This window comes from Microcebus murinus, chromosome 7, assembly GCF_040939455.1.
Source record: "Microcebus murinus isolate Inina chromosome 7, M.murinus_Inina_mat1.0, whole genome shotgun sequence".
NCBI classification, from domain to species: Eukaryota; Metazoa; Chordata; class Mammalia; order Primates; family Cheirogaleidae; genus Microcebus; species Microcebus murinus.
In genome coordinates, this window is record NC_134110.1 from 23,886,861 (window position 1) to 23,902,551 (window position 15,691).

General features: G+C 41.6%; 1 protein-coding gene across 1 annotated transcript in view; it reads right to left on the reverse strand.

Annotated features, from left to right (window-relative positions):
- Positions 1-15,691, reverse strand: part of OCA2 (OCA2 melanosomal transmembrane protein) — a 270,600-nt gene that overhangs the window by 166,700 nt on the left and 88,209 nt on the right. The window contains exon 14 of the mRNA XM_020289059.2: positions 14,821-14,953. Within this exon, the coding sequence (XP_020144648.2) occupies positions 14,821-14,953 (133 nt within the window). The remainder of the gene's footprint in view (positions 1-14,820; positions 14,954-15,691) is intronic.

Consider the following 15,691-nt stretch of genomic DNA (forward strand, 5'->3'; position numbering starts at 1 on the left):
TCAATAACCAACACAAAGAAACCACAAAAAGCATCCAGGAGATGGAAAAAGAAATAGACACAATGAAGAAAAGTGTAACAGAACTACTGGAAATGAAGAATCAATTCAAGGAAATACAAAATACAGTGGAAAGTCTCAAGAACAGGGTAGATCAAACAGAAGAAAGAATCTCAGAGCTTGAAGATAACACCCTCCAATTAAATAAATCAGTCACAGAAATAGAGCAGAGAAACAACAGAAAAGAGCAAAGCCTACAAGAGCTGTGTGATTATGTGAAGAAACCTAATGTGAGGGTCATAGGCTTACCATGAGGGAAAGAAGACAACACTCAAGGGTTGGACAAGCTGTTTGAAGATGTTCAAGAAGCTCAGAGGACCCCTGGGAGATTCAACGCAAACAGGAAGACGTCACGACATGCAGTCATCAGACTGACCAAAATATCAACTAAAGGGGCCCTTCTAAGAGCTGTAAGACAAAAGAAGCAAGTAACATACAAGGCAAAGAAAATTTGAATAACATCAGACTTCTCTAATGAGACTTTACAAGCAAGGAGAGACTGGGGCCCCATTCTCACTCTTTTGAAACAAAACAATGCCCAGCCTAGAATATTATTCCCTGCAAAACTAAGCTTCGTATATGAAGGAGAAATAAAAACATTCTCAGACAAGCAAAGTCTCAGATAATTCACCAAGACAAGACCAGCCCTACAAGAAGTACTTAAAAGAGCATTACGCATGGAACATCATAATAATAACCCACGAATATAAAAACAACCAAAACCCAAAGATATTAAAGGCCAGATATTACAATGGCTCAAGACAGAAATCATAGCAACAACATCCAACCCAACAGAATGATCAGTAATCTACCTTACCTATCAATTCTCTCAATAAATGTGAATGGCTTAAACTCTCCACTCAAGAGACATAGGCTGGCTGAATGGATAAGAAAATACAGGCCAAGTATATGCTGTCTTCAGGAAACACATCTAACCTGCAAGGATGCATATAGACTAAAAATAAAAGGGTGGAGATCAATATTCCATGCAAATAGAAGCCAAAAGAATGCTGGTGTGGCAGTTCTAATTTCAGACGATTTAGTTTTTAAACCAACAAAAGTAGTGAAAGACAAAGAGGGTCATTATATAATGGTGAAGGGCACACTTCAACAAGAAGAGATAACAATTTTAAATATATATGCACCCAACTTAGGTGCACCCAGATTCATAAATCAAACCTTACTGGATCTAAGCAAATGGATTAATAGCAACTCCATTATCACCGGAGATTTCAACACCCCACTGACGGCACGAGACAGATCCTCCAAACAGAAAATTAATAAAGAAATAATGGACTTAAACAAAACTCTAGAACAATTGGGTATGACTGACATTTACAGAACATTCTACCCAAAATCCACTGAATATACGTTCTTCTCATCAGCTCACGGGACATTCTCTAAGATTGACCATATCCTAGGACACAAAGAAAATCTCAAGAAATTTAAAAAAATAGAAATCATACCATGTACCTTCTCAGATCACAGTGGAATAAAACTAGAAATCAACCCTAACAGAAACTCACATTTCTACACAAAAACGTGGAAATTAAACAACCTCCTACTAAATGATTACTTCATAAATGAAGAAATCAAGACGGAAATAAAAAAATTCTATGAAGAAAACGACAATGGAGAGACAAGTTATCAACTCCTCTGGGACACAGCTAAAGCAGTTCTGAGAGGAAAGTTTATCTCCATAAATGCCTATAACCAAAAGACAAGAAGATCACAAATAGACAATCTAATGAAACGACTCAAAGAGCTGGAAAAAGAAGAGCAGACCAAACCCAAACCCAGCAGAAGAAGTGAAATCAACAAGATCAAATCAGAACTAAACGAAATTGAAAACAGGGAAGCTATTCAGGAGATTAATAAAACAAAAAGTTGGTTCTTTGAAAAAATAAACAAAATTGACACACCATTGGCTAAGCTAACGAAAAGCAGAAAAGAGAAATCTCTAATAAGTTCCATCAGGAACAAAAAAGGAGATATCACAACTGATCCCAAAGAGATACAAGATACAATTTATGAATACTACAAAAATCTTTATGCACACAAACTGGAAAATGTGGAGGAAATGGACAAATTTCTAGAAACACACAGCTTCCCTAGGCTCAACCAGGAAGAAATAGATTCCCTGAACAGACCAATCTCAACAGCTGAAATAGAAACAGCAATTAAAAATCTCCCTAAGGCCGGGCGCTGTGGCTCACGCCTGTAATCCTAGCTCTTGGGAGGCCGAGGCGGGCGGATTGCTCAAGGTCAGGAGTTCAAAACCAGCCTGAGCAAGAGCGAGACCCCGTCTCTACTATAAATAGAAAGAAATTAATTGGCCAACTGATATATATATAAAAAATAAGCCGGGCATGGTGGCGCATGCCTGTAGTCCCAGCTACTCGGGAGGCTGAGGCAGGAGGATCGCTTGAGCCCAGGAGTTTGAGGTTGCTGTGAGCTAGGCTGACGCCACGGCACTCACTCTAGCCTGGACAACAAAGTGAGACTCTGTCTCAAAAAAAAAAAAAAAAAAAAAAAAAAACTCCCTAAAAAGAAAAGTCCCGGTCCAGATGGCTTCACACCTGAATTTTACCACACTTACAAAGAAGAACTAGTACCTATCTTGCAGAAACTATTCCACAACATCGAGTAAAACGGAAACCTCCCCGACACCTTTTATGAAGCGAATATTACTCTGATACCAAAACCAGGAAAGGATGCAACAAAAAAAGAAAACTACAGACCAATATCCCTAATGAATATAGATGCAAAAATTTTCAACAAAATCTTAGCTAACCGAATCCAGACACTTATCAAAAAAATATTACACCATGACCAAGTGGGCTTCATCCCAGGGATGCAGGGATGTTTCAACATACGTAAATCTATCGATGCAATTCACCACATAAACAGAAGCAAAAACAAAGACCACATGATTCTTTCAATAGATGCAGAAAAAGCTTTTGACAAAATTCAACACCCTTTCATGATACGAACACTTAAGAAAATAGGCATAGAAGGGACATACCTAAAAATGATACAAGACATATATGACAGACCCATAGCCAACATCATACTGAATGGGGAAAAATTGAAATCATTCCCACTTAGAACTGGAACCAGATAAGGCTGCCCACTATCTCCACTTCTGTTCAACATAGTGCTGGAGGTCTTGGCTACAGCAATCAGACAGGAAAATGGAATCAAAGGTATCCAAATAGGGGCAGAAGAGATCAAACTTTCACTGTTTGCTGATGATATGATATTGTATCTAGAAAACCCCAAAGATTCAACCAAGAAACTCCTGGAACTGATCAATGAATTTAGTCAAGTCTCAGGATACAAAATCAATACACAGAAATCAGAGGCATTCATATACGCCAACAACAATCTAATTGAGAACCAAATCAAAGACTCAATTCCCTTCACAATAGCAACAAAGAAATTAAAGTACCTAGGAGTATCCTTAACCAAGGAGGTAGAAGACCTCTACAGGGAGAACTATGAAACACTGAGGAAGGAAATAGCAGAGGATGTAAACAGATGGAAATCCATACCATGCTCGTGGATCGGCAGACTCAATATCATCAAAATGTCTATACTACCCAAACTGATCTACAGATTCAATGCAATACCTATTAAAATCCCATCAGCATACTTCACTGATATAGAAAAAATAATTTTACGCTTCGTATGGAACCAAAGAAGACTCCGAATATCAAGAGCAATTCTAGGCAACAAAAACAAAATGGGAGGCATTAATATGCCAGATATCAAACTATACTACAAAGCTGTAGTAATTAAATCAATATGGTATTGGCACAAAAATAGGAATATTGACCAGTGGAACAGATCTGAGAATCCTGATATAAAACCATCCTCATATAGCCATCTAATCTTTGACAAAGCAGACAAAAACATATGCTGGGGGAAAGAATCCCTTTTCAATAAATGGTGCTGGGAAAACTGGATAGCCACCTGTAGAAGGCTAAAACAGGACCCACACCTTTCACCTCTCACAAAAACCAACTCACGCTGGATAACAGACTTAAACCTAAGGTATGAAACTATTAGAACTCTAGAGGAAAAAGTTGGAAACACTCTCCAAACATCGGCCTGGGCGAAGAGTTTATGAAGAAGTCCCCAAAGGCAATCACAGCAGCAACAAAAATAAATAACTGGGACATGATCAAACTAAAAAGCTTCTGCACAGCCAAAGAAATACTCATGAAAGTAAACAGACAACCTACAGAATGGGAGAAAATTTTTGCATCCTATGCATCCGATAAGGGACTGATAACTAGAATACACTTAGAACTCACGAAAATCAGGAAGAAAAAATCAAATAACCCCATTAAAAAGTGGGCAAAGGACTTGAACAGAAATTTTTCTAAAGAAGACAGAAGAATAGCCAACAAACATATGAAAAAATGCTCAACATCCCTAATCATCAGGGAAATGCAAATCAAAACCACAATGAGATATCACTTAACCCCAGTGAGAATGGCCTTTATCAAAAAATCTCCAAACAATAAATCCTGGCGTAGATGCAGAGAGAGAGGAACACTCCTACACTGCTGGTGGGAGTCCAAACTAGTTCAACCTCTGTGGAAAGCAATATGGAGATAGCTTAAAGCGATACAAGTGAATCTACCATTTGATCCAGCAATCCCATTGCTGGGCATCTACCCAAATGATCCAATGACACTCTACAAAAAAGACACCTGCACTCGAATGTTTATAGCAGCACAATTCATAATTGCAAGGCTGTGGAAACAGCCCAAGTGCCCATCAATCCAAGAATGGATTAATAAAATGTGGTATATGTATACCATGGAGCACTATTCAGCTCTAAGAAACAATGGTGACATAGCACATCTTATATTTTCCTGGTTAGAGCTGGAACCCATACTACTAAGTGAAGTATCCCAAGAATGGAAAAACAAGCACCAGATATATTCTCCAGCAAACTGGTATTAACTGAGTAGCACCTAAGTGGACACATAGGTACTACAGTAATAGGGTATTGGGCAGGTGGGAGGGGGGAGGGGGGAGGGGGGAGGGGGGCGGGTATATACATACATAATGAGTGAGATGTGCACCATCTGGGGGATGGTCATGATGGAGACTCAGACTTGTGGGGGGAGGGGGGAAATGGGCATTTATTGAAACCTTAAAATCTGTATCCCTATAATGTGCCGAAATAAAAAAAACAAAAAAAAAAAACCAATTGTGCCTCAATATCCTCTGCTATTTCATCAATTTGTCTAGTTATGATGCTAGCTGAAAGAGGAGCACGTGCAACCTTCTGAACTGCAGCCTCTCCTAAAAGTTCACAGCAAATGTCCTTAACAGCAGGCAGGATCAACTCTTCACCAATAGTAAAGTGCTTCTTAGCTTTAGTAACGTGGTTAGTCACTAAGAATGATGCTCTCAGTGCAGACACGTTTCATGAAATGGTGGCCTTCAATAATTGCTTCTGTTCTTTGTGTTCATGTTTTTTTCCTTTTGAAAAACTCCAAAGGCTTGACTTTCAATGCAGGGTGCTTGGTCTCCATGTGGCGAAGCAGTTTTGAAGGTTTCATGGCTTCGTTGGTTAGCCAGTCGCCACATATTATACAAGGTGGGCTTGGAGAATGTGAATCACCTGTTGCAATGAACCGGTAATTTATGTAGGACTCTTGATATTTTCTTTTAAATGCAGATTTCATTTTGTTGGCAGTCTTAGAGTCTTCTACTGTCTCATCATTGGGTCTTTCCCCCTTTTCAAAGAAGCTCTCCAGCAACGTTTGTTTACTTATTTTTGCTAAGTTAGCTTGTGGGCGTACCAAAATTGTGACTGAGACAAGTGTGCAGGGTGTGAAAAAGGTGCAGACACAAGTGGTAAATAATATAATGGGCAGGGCATATGCAGACTAAAATAAGTGTCAGACTCTTCCATAAAGGCTGCCACCAGATGCAGCTGTACAATTGAAGTATATCAGCTCACGTGCCACTATAAAACCTGCCACCAGATACAGCTTAATTGTCACTTGCTACTCCCTGATAGGATTTTGATATGATGCTGCAAGCAACTGATTTATTATGGTCTCTGTGCAGTCAAACCTCTCTGCTAATGATGATCTATATTTGCAGCCGCTCCCCAGTGCTAGCATCATCGCCTCAGCATCATCAGGCATTAGATTCTCATAAGCAGCATGCAACCTAGATCCCTCGCATGTGCAGTTTACAATAGGGTTCAGGCCTCTGTGAGTATCTAATACTGCTGCTGATCTAACAGGAGGTGGGGACCACAGAGGTAGACACCTGATGAAATGCCAAAATCAACAGGATGGGCAGAATTTCCACCTATCACTGAATTCAGACAGCTTCTGATAGAGAAGACTAGAGAGAAATGTGTCAATGTATTGCCTCTTAAGATATTAAAATATTTCATAAAAGCTTACATTTAACCTCCATTTTACCATTAAAAACACTATATAAGTTTCTCAAAATGTCCACTAGAAGAATAAAAGAAGGCATAATATTTTCATAAACTACCCTTTACGTCCAATGCACCACACTACATGTCACAGGAATTAAAGATGGAATTAAAAGACCAAAGCTGTTCAAGCAGGGGCCAGTGCACTTGACAAACAGCCCAGGCCAGAGGCCAGGCATGGCAGTGACCCAAAGACCTGGGAGGCAGCAAGAACATCGTGGGTGCAATGAAAAGGGAAAACACCACCTTTTGAGGCCCCTCTAATCGCCCACCGTGTAGCAGACCCACTGCAACAGCAGAGCTGAGCCAGGCAGAGACGCAGGCTGTAAGTGAAGCCTGCCAGGGCTCATGACAGAGGGAACGGGCAGAGCACAGGAGCATTAAATCTATTTCAGTGTGCATGTGGTTTTCTCTAAAGCCTCAGCCTCAGGAAGATGAAAACCCTTTAGAACTAGGATTCATAACATGTCTTCATTCAGTACATAGTGATACTTTGTAGCTTACTATTAATAAAATAAAAGGAACTTGGGTATAACTCAAAGGCCCCTTCAGAGAAACAGATCCATAATTTCCCTTTGAAAAGTCTCACACCTCATTAAACCATCTATGAGGTCACCATAACATAAAAAGAAGGGGAAAGTGGAGGAGGAAGAGGGGAAGGAAAACCAATGAACTCGTTCTCTGAACACAAAAGCACCATATCAGGACAGGAAACGGTGCTAGCTTTGACATGTGTGTTCGGGTGGAACAGCTTCAGCGTTAAGGTCAGACATGGCCAGTAATTCATCCAGTGCTCTAAACCCCATTACATAAAAGGTATCATTAAAAACCCATCCACAAACTAACAGAGACCTTCCAGCCATTCTCTAAAGACATAACAGTGGAGGGCCACTTTCCAAAGTAGCTGATCATCTTTAAAGAGTTTACACATCAGGAGGTTCAGCTCCAGTGCCAGCCCACAGGTGCAGGCTGGGTCTCTCTCTAGGTCTTTGTGTTTGGAAGAGACTGGAAACCAACACCGCACTGGTGAAGGTGACCTTCCAGGTCCCTGGACTCCTTTCTGCAGGTGTGGCCTCTCTAGAGGCAACCTCAGCCACCTTCATGCACATCTAGAGCCTGCCTGCCTTCTAACCCATCAAATCAAGTCAAAAAGCTGCTCTGCTCAGCTCAACCTATGCATTAACGCTCAGGTAGTGCGCTTTTGTTTTCCTAGTTGTGGAATGAAATATATGAATTATGAAGGAATATTGTTAGAAGGGGCTTTTCCCAGAAGGGAGCTCACTTCCTTCACCCAGAGCTCAGTTTGCCCAAACATGCTCACCCATCAGTTCCCAGGCTTCCTCCACACCTCGTGTGTCATTTCCCACCCTGCCTGTCTGCCAAGCTCTAAGACCACAGTCCCAACTGGCTCCTCGATATCCCTCTGAATCCTGTGCTGCAGCTACACAGCTGGACCCTTTAGCTCCATCCCACAAAGCTCTCTGCCCACACTTCCTTAGTCTTATATGACATCATTGCCCCTCCAGGTACACAAGATTGAAATGGCACTTTGGTCTCATCAATGTCATTCTCTCTACATTTCCACATTTACATTATTGGATATGTAACAGGTGTCAGATACCATGCTAGATGCTAAAGGAGGAAAATTAATTGGTACATTACAGTACAGGCTTCTAACAGGCTAGAAAGAGATATAAGATGTAAGATACATCATAAACAAACAAAGCTGGGGCAGTGTGAGCCACAGGTGCAGGTCAGGATATATTGGCATAGTTCTTACCTTGCCTACTTGTTCCTGTCCTAGGTCACCAGCTTGTCCAGGCCTCATCCCTTCATATTTACTCCTTAATAACCTTTAACAGAGTCACTTCCTACCAATCCACCCCTGGTTAATCACAAAACACAGCTTGTTCTATCTATTTATCTACATATCATCCATCCATCCGTCTATCATCTTCTTAGATTTAACATTTCCTAGACGAGATATAGGTAGGTACGTAGGTAGGTAGGTAGATAGATAAATCCCTTCTTTCAAACATCCAGTGGTTTCCTACGGCTTGTAGAATAAAGGCAAAGATCTCAAAGATCTTCAGGGAAGACCCAAGATCCTCAAATGACCAACACCATTGTGAGCTCTGATCCTGCCATGTAAGTTTCAACTCCGTGCTTTTGCCACTCTGACCTCTGACCAGCTGACATCATCAGATATCTCACTTTCCACTTCTCTATTAGCCCCTATCTTCCTCAGCTTCCCATTCAACCTCCAGCCGTATTACTTGGGGTTGCCATATACATATTTCAAATAGGCAAAGACACTGCCATTTGAGATATGCTCTCTCACAGGAGGTAGTGGCTGCCAAGGAAGCTAGGGAAGCTTAGAGGAGTTAGCTCAGAGTTAGGAACCTCAGGGAAGAAACCCAGGCCAGAAGGAAAGAAGTGGAATTATAGTAGTGTTAAGTTTTTACACTATGTGCTATGTGGTGTAATATCACTCACAGTTAGTGGTATAATCATCACTAAAATCTAAAAACAGAATTACAGCCAAAAAAAATTACACCCAAAAGAAAAGATAATATAAAATATATTTAAATACTCAATTAATTCAAAAGAAGGCATAAAATGAAGGAAAGGGGAATAAAAAGAGAAAGCACAAATATAAAACAATAACATGATGACACACACTTAAATTCAGCCACATCACTAATTACATTAAGCATAAATAGTCTAAACATACCAATTAAGAGATTATCAGACACCTAAGTGGACATATAGGAATAACATTTATCAGGAGTCGGGCAGATGGGAGTGGGGAGGAGGGGATGGGTATATACACACACAATGAGTGTGGTGTGCACGGTCTGGGGGATGGACACGCTTAAGGTTCTGACTCCAGGGGGGAAGGGGAGGAAAGGGCAATCAATATACGTAACGTAAATATTTGTACCCCCATAATATGCTGAAATTTAAAAAAAGAGATTATCAGACTTGATAAAAAAGCAAAACTCAACGATATATGACTATGTACCTTAAAGACACAAATCAGTTAAAAGTAAAATAATGGAAAAAGCTATACCACACTAACACTAGTCAAGAAAGCTGGAATTACTATATTAACAACAAAATAGATTTCAGAGCAAAGAATATTACCAGGGATAGGGAAGACCTGTTTTGTAATAATAAAGATCTTAATTTATCAAGATGAAATAACAACCCTAAATGTTTATGCACCCTTATAACAGAATTTCAAAGTATATAAAGCAAAAAACAATAGAATTACAAAGAGGGGGAAACAGACAAAGCCACAATCACAGAGACTTTTATATCCATGTCTCAATAATTGCTAGAATAAGTAGGCATAAAATCAGCAAGAATATAGAATACTTGAATAGCATTACCAGCCAACCTGACTTAATCTACCATAACTGACATAATTGAACACTCCACCCAACAGCAAATACGTATTCTTTTCTAGTGACACAGAATATTTACAAAGATAGACCACATTCTATAGCCATAAAATAAATCTCAATAAATTTAAAAACATTCAAGATTTATAAAGTATATTCTCTTATCAGTGGAATTAAATTAGGTAATTGCAAAATCCCCAAATATTTGAACAGTAAATAACACATCTAAAATATCCAAGGATCAAAGAAGAAATCAAAAGAGAAATTATAAAGTAATTTGAACTGAATAGGAATGAAATAAAGCATATAAAAATTGCCAAAAGGCTAGTAAAGTAGTGCTTAGAAAGAAATTTAGAGAACAAGATGCCTATATTTAAAAAGATACACATAAAATCAATAACTTTAGCCTCCACTTTAAGAAACTAGTAAAAGAAAATAAATAAGCCCAAAGTAGGCAGAGGAAAATAAATAATATAGATATTTTAACATTTATTTATTTTTGAGACAGAATCTCACTCTGTCACCTGGGTAGAGTGCAGTGACATTACCGTAGCTCACAGCAACCTCAAACACCTGGGCTCAAACAATCCTCTTGCCTCAGCCTCCCAGGTAGCTGCGAATACACATGTGCGCCATGATGCGGCTAATTTTTCTATTTTTAGAAGAGATGTGGTCTCACTCTTGCTCAGGTTGGTCTTAAATTCCTGACCTCAAGCAATCCTCCCACTTTAGCCTCCCACAATGATAGGATTACAGGCATGAGCCACCATGCTCAGCCAATTTTATTAAAAGAGGAAAAAAAACTGTACAGGAAAATCTATATGAGCAAAAGTTATTAATAGTTCTTTAAGATCAATAAAATTAATAAACCTCTAGCCAGACTAATTAAAAAAAAAGATGCAAACCATCAATATCAGGAATGAGAGAGGTGACATTATCAAAAATTCTAGATCCATTAAAAGGATAATGAAAGAATATTATAAACAACTTTATAACAATACATTCAACAACTCAGATAAAATAAACAAATGTCTTGAAAGACATAAATTGCCAGTAATCACTCAAGGAGAAAAAGATAACCTGAATATATATACACACATGAAGGAACTTGAATTTGTAGTTAAAAACCTTCCCAAAAAAATATCCAGGCCTTTAAATGCCCTAGAAAACATTTAAGGAAAGAGTAATAGCAATTCTATACAAACTCTTCCAAAAAATTGAAGATAAGGAAATATTAATACTGCTGTACTCATCCTATGAAGAAAAAAAGATATTACAAGAAAGGAAACTGCACAACATCCCTAATGTGCATAGATATAAAAATTCTATACAAAGTATTAGCAAGAAGCAGCTTAGCTGAATATTTGGTGACTAGAGGGGCAGACTCTGGTGGTTATTTGTGTTCTTCACCGAATAAGACACGTTCTGTCCCATTCTGAGCACTAGCAGGGTGGCCCATCCTGGCCCCTTGCAACTGGACAGGACCTGTCTGTGTCACTTGATGGCAGAGTGAACCTGCCCTGTCCTCTGCCTTGGCAACCAGCAGCTCATGGCTTTGAGAACGGATGATGATCAGGGCCCCTGCCAGCCCACAGGGGGCACAAAGCCAACATGAGGAAGAAAACATGGTTTTATAAGTCATTGAGATCTTAGGGTTACTTTTTCAATGCAGCAGGACCAAGTCTGCTCTGTACACTGCCATAGACCTGCTAACCCCACATCTCTGGGCTAGAGCTTGGGCATCTAGTTTTACCAAGTACCCCAAACTTGAGACCCCAGTGCCCAACAGTGGCCCAGAGCAGTCACCTGACTCCACACAGTCCGTTCTGGGTTGATTCATAGCCTCTATTGGCATTGCAGTAAGGTTCCAGCATCACCAGGCTTGTCCCTCCCTCCCTACTTCCCTCTAAGCTTTTCTCTGTTCCTTCTCAGTAACGGTGAGGAATAGAGTATATGGATTTATTTATTTTCTGTCCTTCTAAATCTGTTTATCCCAAATTCATCTTCAGATAAGACTCTCCAGGAGAGCTAACAACACAGAATTCCTGGGGGCAGGTCTGGTTATGTGCATACATGACAACTGTGCCAGGTCATTCTGCTCACCAGGAGGCTGGGGAGGGGCTGGCATAACTGCACAGGGAAACTGTTAAGCTCCCCACTGAGGCACAGCTGCGCACACACAGCCTGAAGGGACAGATTGAGATCCACCACGGCCACGTTCTCACGCGCTCCACTGCTTCCATCCTTCCCACTAGAAAGCCAAGCCCATGTGTTAGTTTATCTTACTTCACATACACTACTTGATTATAAAGCATTCTGGACACCTCTAACTGGTTGTTATGGATTGAATTGTGCCCCTCCAAAAAAATTCCTATGTTGTAGCCCTAACCCCCAATGTTTCACAATGGGACTAGAATTGGAGATGGGGTCTTTACAAAGGTGATTAATTAAAATGAGGCCCTTGGGGGGGCCCTCATCCAATATGACTGGTATCCTTATAAAAAAGGGAAATTTAAGGCTGAGCATGATGGTTCACACCTGTAGTCCTAGCTACTAGGGAGGTTGAGGCAGGAGGATCACTTGAACCCAGGAGTTTGAGGTGGCAGTGAGCTCTGATGACGCCAATGTACTCTAGCCCAGGCAACAGAGGGAAACTCTGCTCAAAAAAAAGGTGGGTGGGCGGGTGGGGGAATGTAGACACAGACACACAGACGGGAGAATCCATGTGAACACAAATACAGCCATCTGCAAGCCAAGGAGAGCAGCCTGTGCAGATCCTTCCCTCAGAGCCCTAAGAAGGAACCAACCCTGCTCACACCTCAAGCTCAGAATTCCGGCCTCCAGAACTGTGAGGAAATCAATTTCTGTTGTTTAAGCCCCCCAGTTTGTGGTACTGTGTTACAGCAGCCCTAGCAAACTAATATACTGGCCAATGATAAAAATGGATCAAGCCATCTTATTACCAGAAGTATCTAGTATTCTTTAAAAAAGCAAATATTGATTAAATTTTTCTTCAAACAGAGAAGGAAGGAGACCACTTGTAATTGTCCCCTCTATTATAAAATAGCAAGAGGGCAGCAGGATCTGGGATTCTTATTTTTTCAAGAAAGACACAATCCCTGCTCAGTAGACCACCAGACATGAGGGATTATCAATGCTTCCTCCACATGAATTCACCTGTGCTACCTGGCTGGCCCTGTCCCAGCAGGAAGCTTTCAGGGCCCTGCTGCCAGGGCTGTTCCATTCAGTCCCCAGCCCCCCTTCCTGCCAGCCACCCACAATGGCTGCTTGGTGGGGCAATGCCAGTGCCCACTCGCTCCCCTGGGAACTGCTGCGAACAGGAAGCCTGGTGCTTGTCCTGCACTTGCGGCACCTTCGCTGGGGGCTTGGCCCAGGGGCAAGCCAGGAATGTCTTGTTGCTTGATTGTGCTTAAAGTACCATTTCTATATCCATAAGGTCACTCCAATTTTTGTGCATCTGGTCATTAAAATACTGCCTACGATAGTTAATAGCAGTTTCTGATTATCATTTCATTTCCCTGGTAAAGTGACTAGATTTTCTTCAGAATAAGCTTGTTTTAACAGATGAGGGACGCAATATAATGGTTTCCTATTGAGAACAAAAATACTCAAATTCTGAATCAGATGAAAGTCACACATGAAAGGAAGGCAGGTGCCTTGGACAGTCACCATCTGAGGAAATCGAATGCCCGCGAGACCGTGCCCAGACCTCCAGCTGTTCACATGGAAAGGGCGTCTGGTTATCTTATTAAGGACAAAGAAACTGAGGTCTTATAAAATGCAGACCAGGAGAACAATACAGGGTGAGAGACAAATGCACAAATCTAAGAGCTCTGAGGACATGAGCAAACCAGGTCTCCAAAATCCCCAAAGAAGAGAAGTGCCTTCATCAGCCGGCCTGATGCCTCTGTTACCTAGGCAACCTGCACAGCATCCACATTCTGGACCTCACCACAGAGAGGCTGGCTGTTTCCCAAATTATTTTTTGTTCCTAATATATTCGAATCAGTAACATTTTCAGTAAAACATTTATTAAAATTTTTAAGGGAGGAAAACACAAAGCACTAAGATGCCACAGTCCCGGCCGGGTGCGGTGGCTCACGCCTGTAATCCTAGCTCTATGGGAGGCCGAGGTGGATGGATTGTTTGAGCTCAGGAGTTCGAGACCAGCTTGAGCAAGAGCAAGACCCCGTCTCTACTATAAATAGAAAGGAATTAATTGGCCAACTAATATATATAGAAAAAAATTAGCCAGGCATGGTGGTGCATGCCTGTAGTCCCAGCTACTCGGGAGGCTGAGGCAGGAGGACCACTTGAGCCCAGGAGTTTGAGGTTGCTGTGAGCTAGGCTGACGCCACGGCACTCACTCTAGCGTGGGCAACAAAGCGAGACTCTATCTCAAGAAAAAAAAAAAAAGATGCCACAGTCCCCTGTCCAAGTAGCAGGTGCCTCATAGACATGGCACACGGTCCCCTGCGCTGGATCACGCTGCCACACCTGCAATCACACTTAACACTCGAACTAGGATTTACTATTGAGCACCAACTCCAGATGCATACATGTGGCTTTAGAATGCCATGACATGTGAGTTGTATGTGGCAGCCATTACTTCCAGCATTTTACCACATTACACTTCACAGAAAACTACAGAGGCATAGCTCACGAATTTTAAAGCCCTATGAAGACACACCATGTACAGGAGGAAGACGTGGACAGTCACTGACTGAGCATGCAGCGTCCCAATGACACATACTTTTCTACATGTGATAACACCTGCCACCTGTTTGTAAGAACTTCCTCTGAGAAAAAATATATGGTAATGAAATCTAGGCTATATGAGGAGGTGCCTGCACTCACCAACAATGTCACTGGGCTCCTTGTTATAGAGTTTTCTGTTCCAGTAAAGGAGTCTGAGGAGAGGAAAGGAGACCAAGAGGACAAGGCCAATCCCCAGGAACATGTGTGCCGTGAATCCTGCAAAATCCAGGCCCTGGAAGAAGAAAAGGGGAAACAGAATGAGACAGACCTCTCCTCTGCACTGGCGGCAGTTCCCCAGTCAGGATCCGGGGCAGGCCAGCCCAGCAGGGGAGGGGCACGTCAGGGCTTATGGGGACCTCAGCTGGAGGTCCTGGAGCCCAGCATGACATACAAGGAAGAACATGGGCTTCATGACGACCACCATGATTCTAAAAACGTTTAAGGCTTATTTCATGTCAAACCACCAATTCTCACAAGAATGACAAAATGTGTTAGGAGGAAACAAAAACAGACTATCACATCTGATTCCAGCCTTGGCTGGGTCTGCCCTCACCACTGGACTGACGTGTTCCTCCGGGATCAGGTGACAAAAGACTGAGGGGTCAAAACACTAAACTATGTGACACTATCTACCTATTTAAAGGTAAATTGGGTTTTTTAAACACATCAGTCCCTGACCTCCTAAAAATGCATCTTCACAACTGGAGAGGACACTCCTGCACAAGGCACAGAAGCTGTGGCCATCACAGCTGTGGCCCCCAGAGTGTCAGGACCAGCCACAGGGGCCCAGGCAGGGGCCCACTCCTTCCCCACATGCGTCCTGTGCCTGCTGTGGTGCCATGTGCCAAGGTCACCTGCTGAGGGTGTCTTTATTGTTGAGTCAAATCCTCACGAAGTTAATCTGTCTGGGAATAAGTCAGCAGCATCATTAGTTGGTTTGGTTCTTTCATTTACTTTGTGCTTTTATACC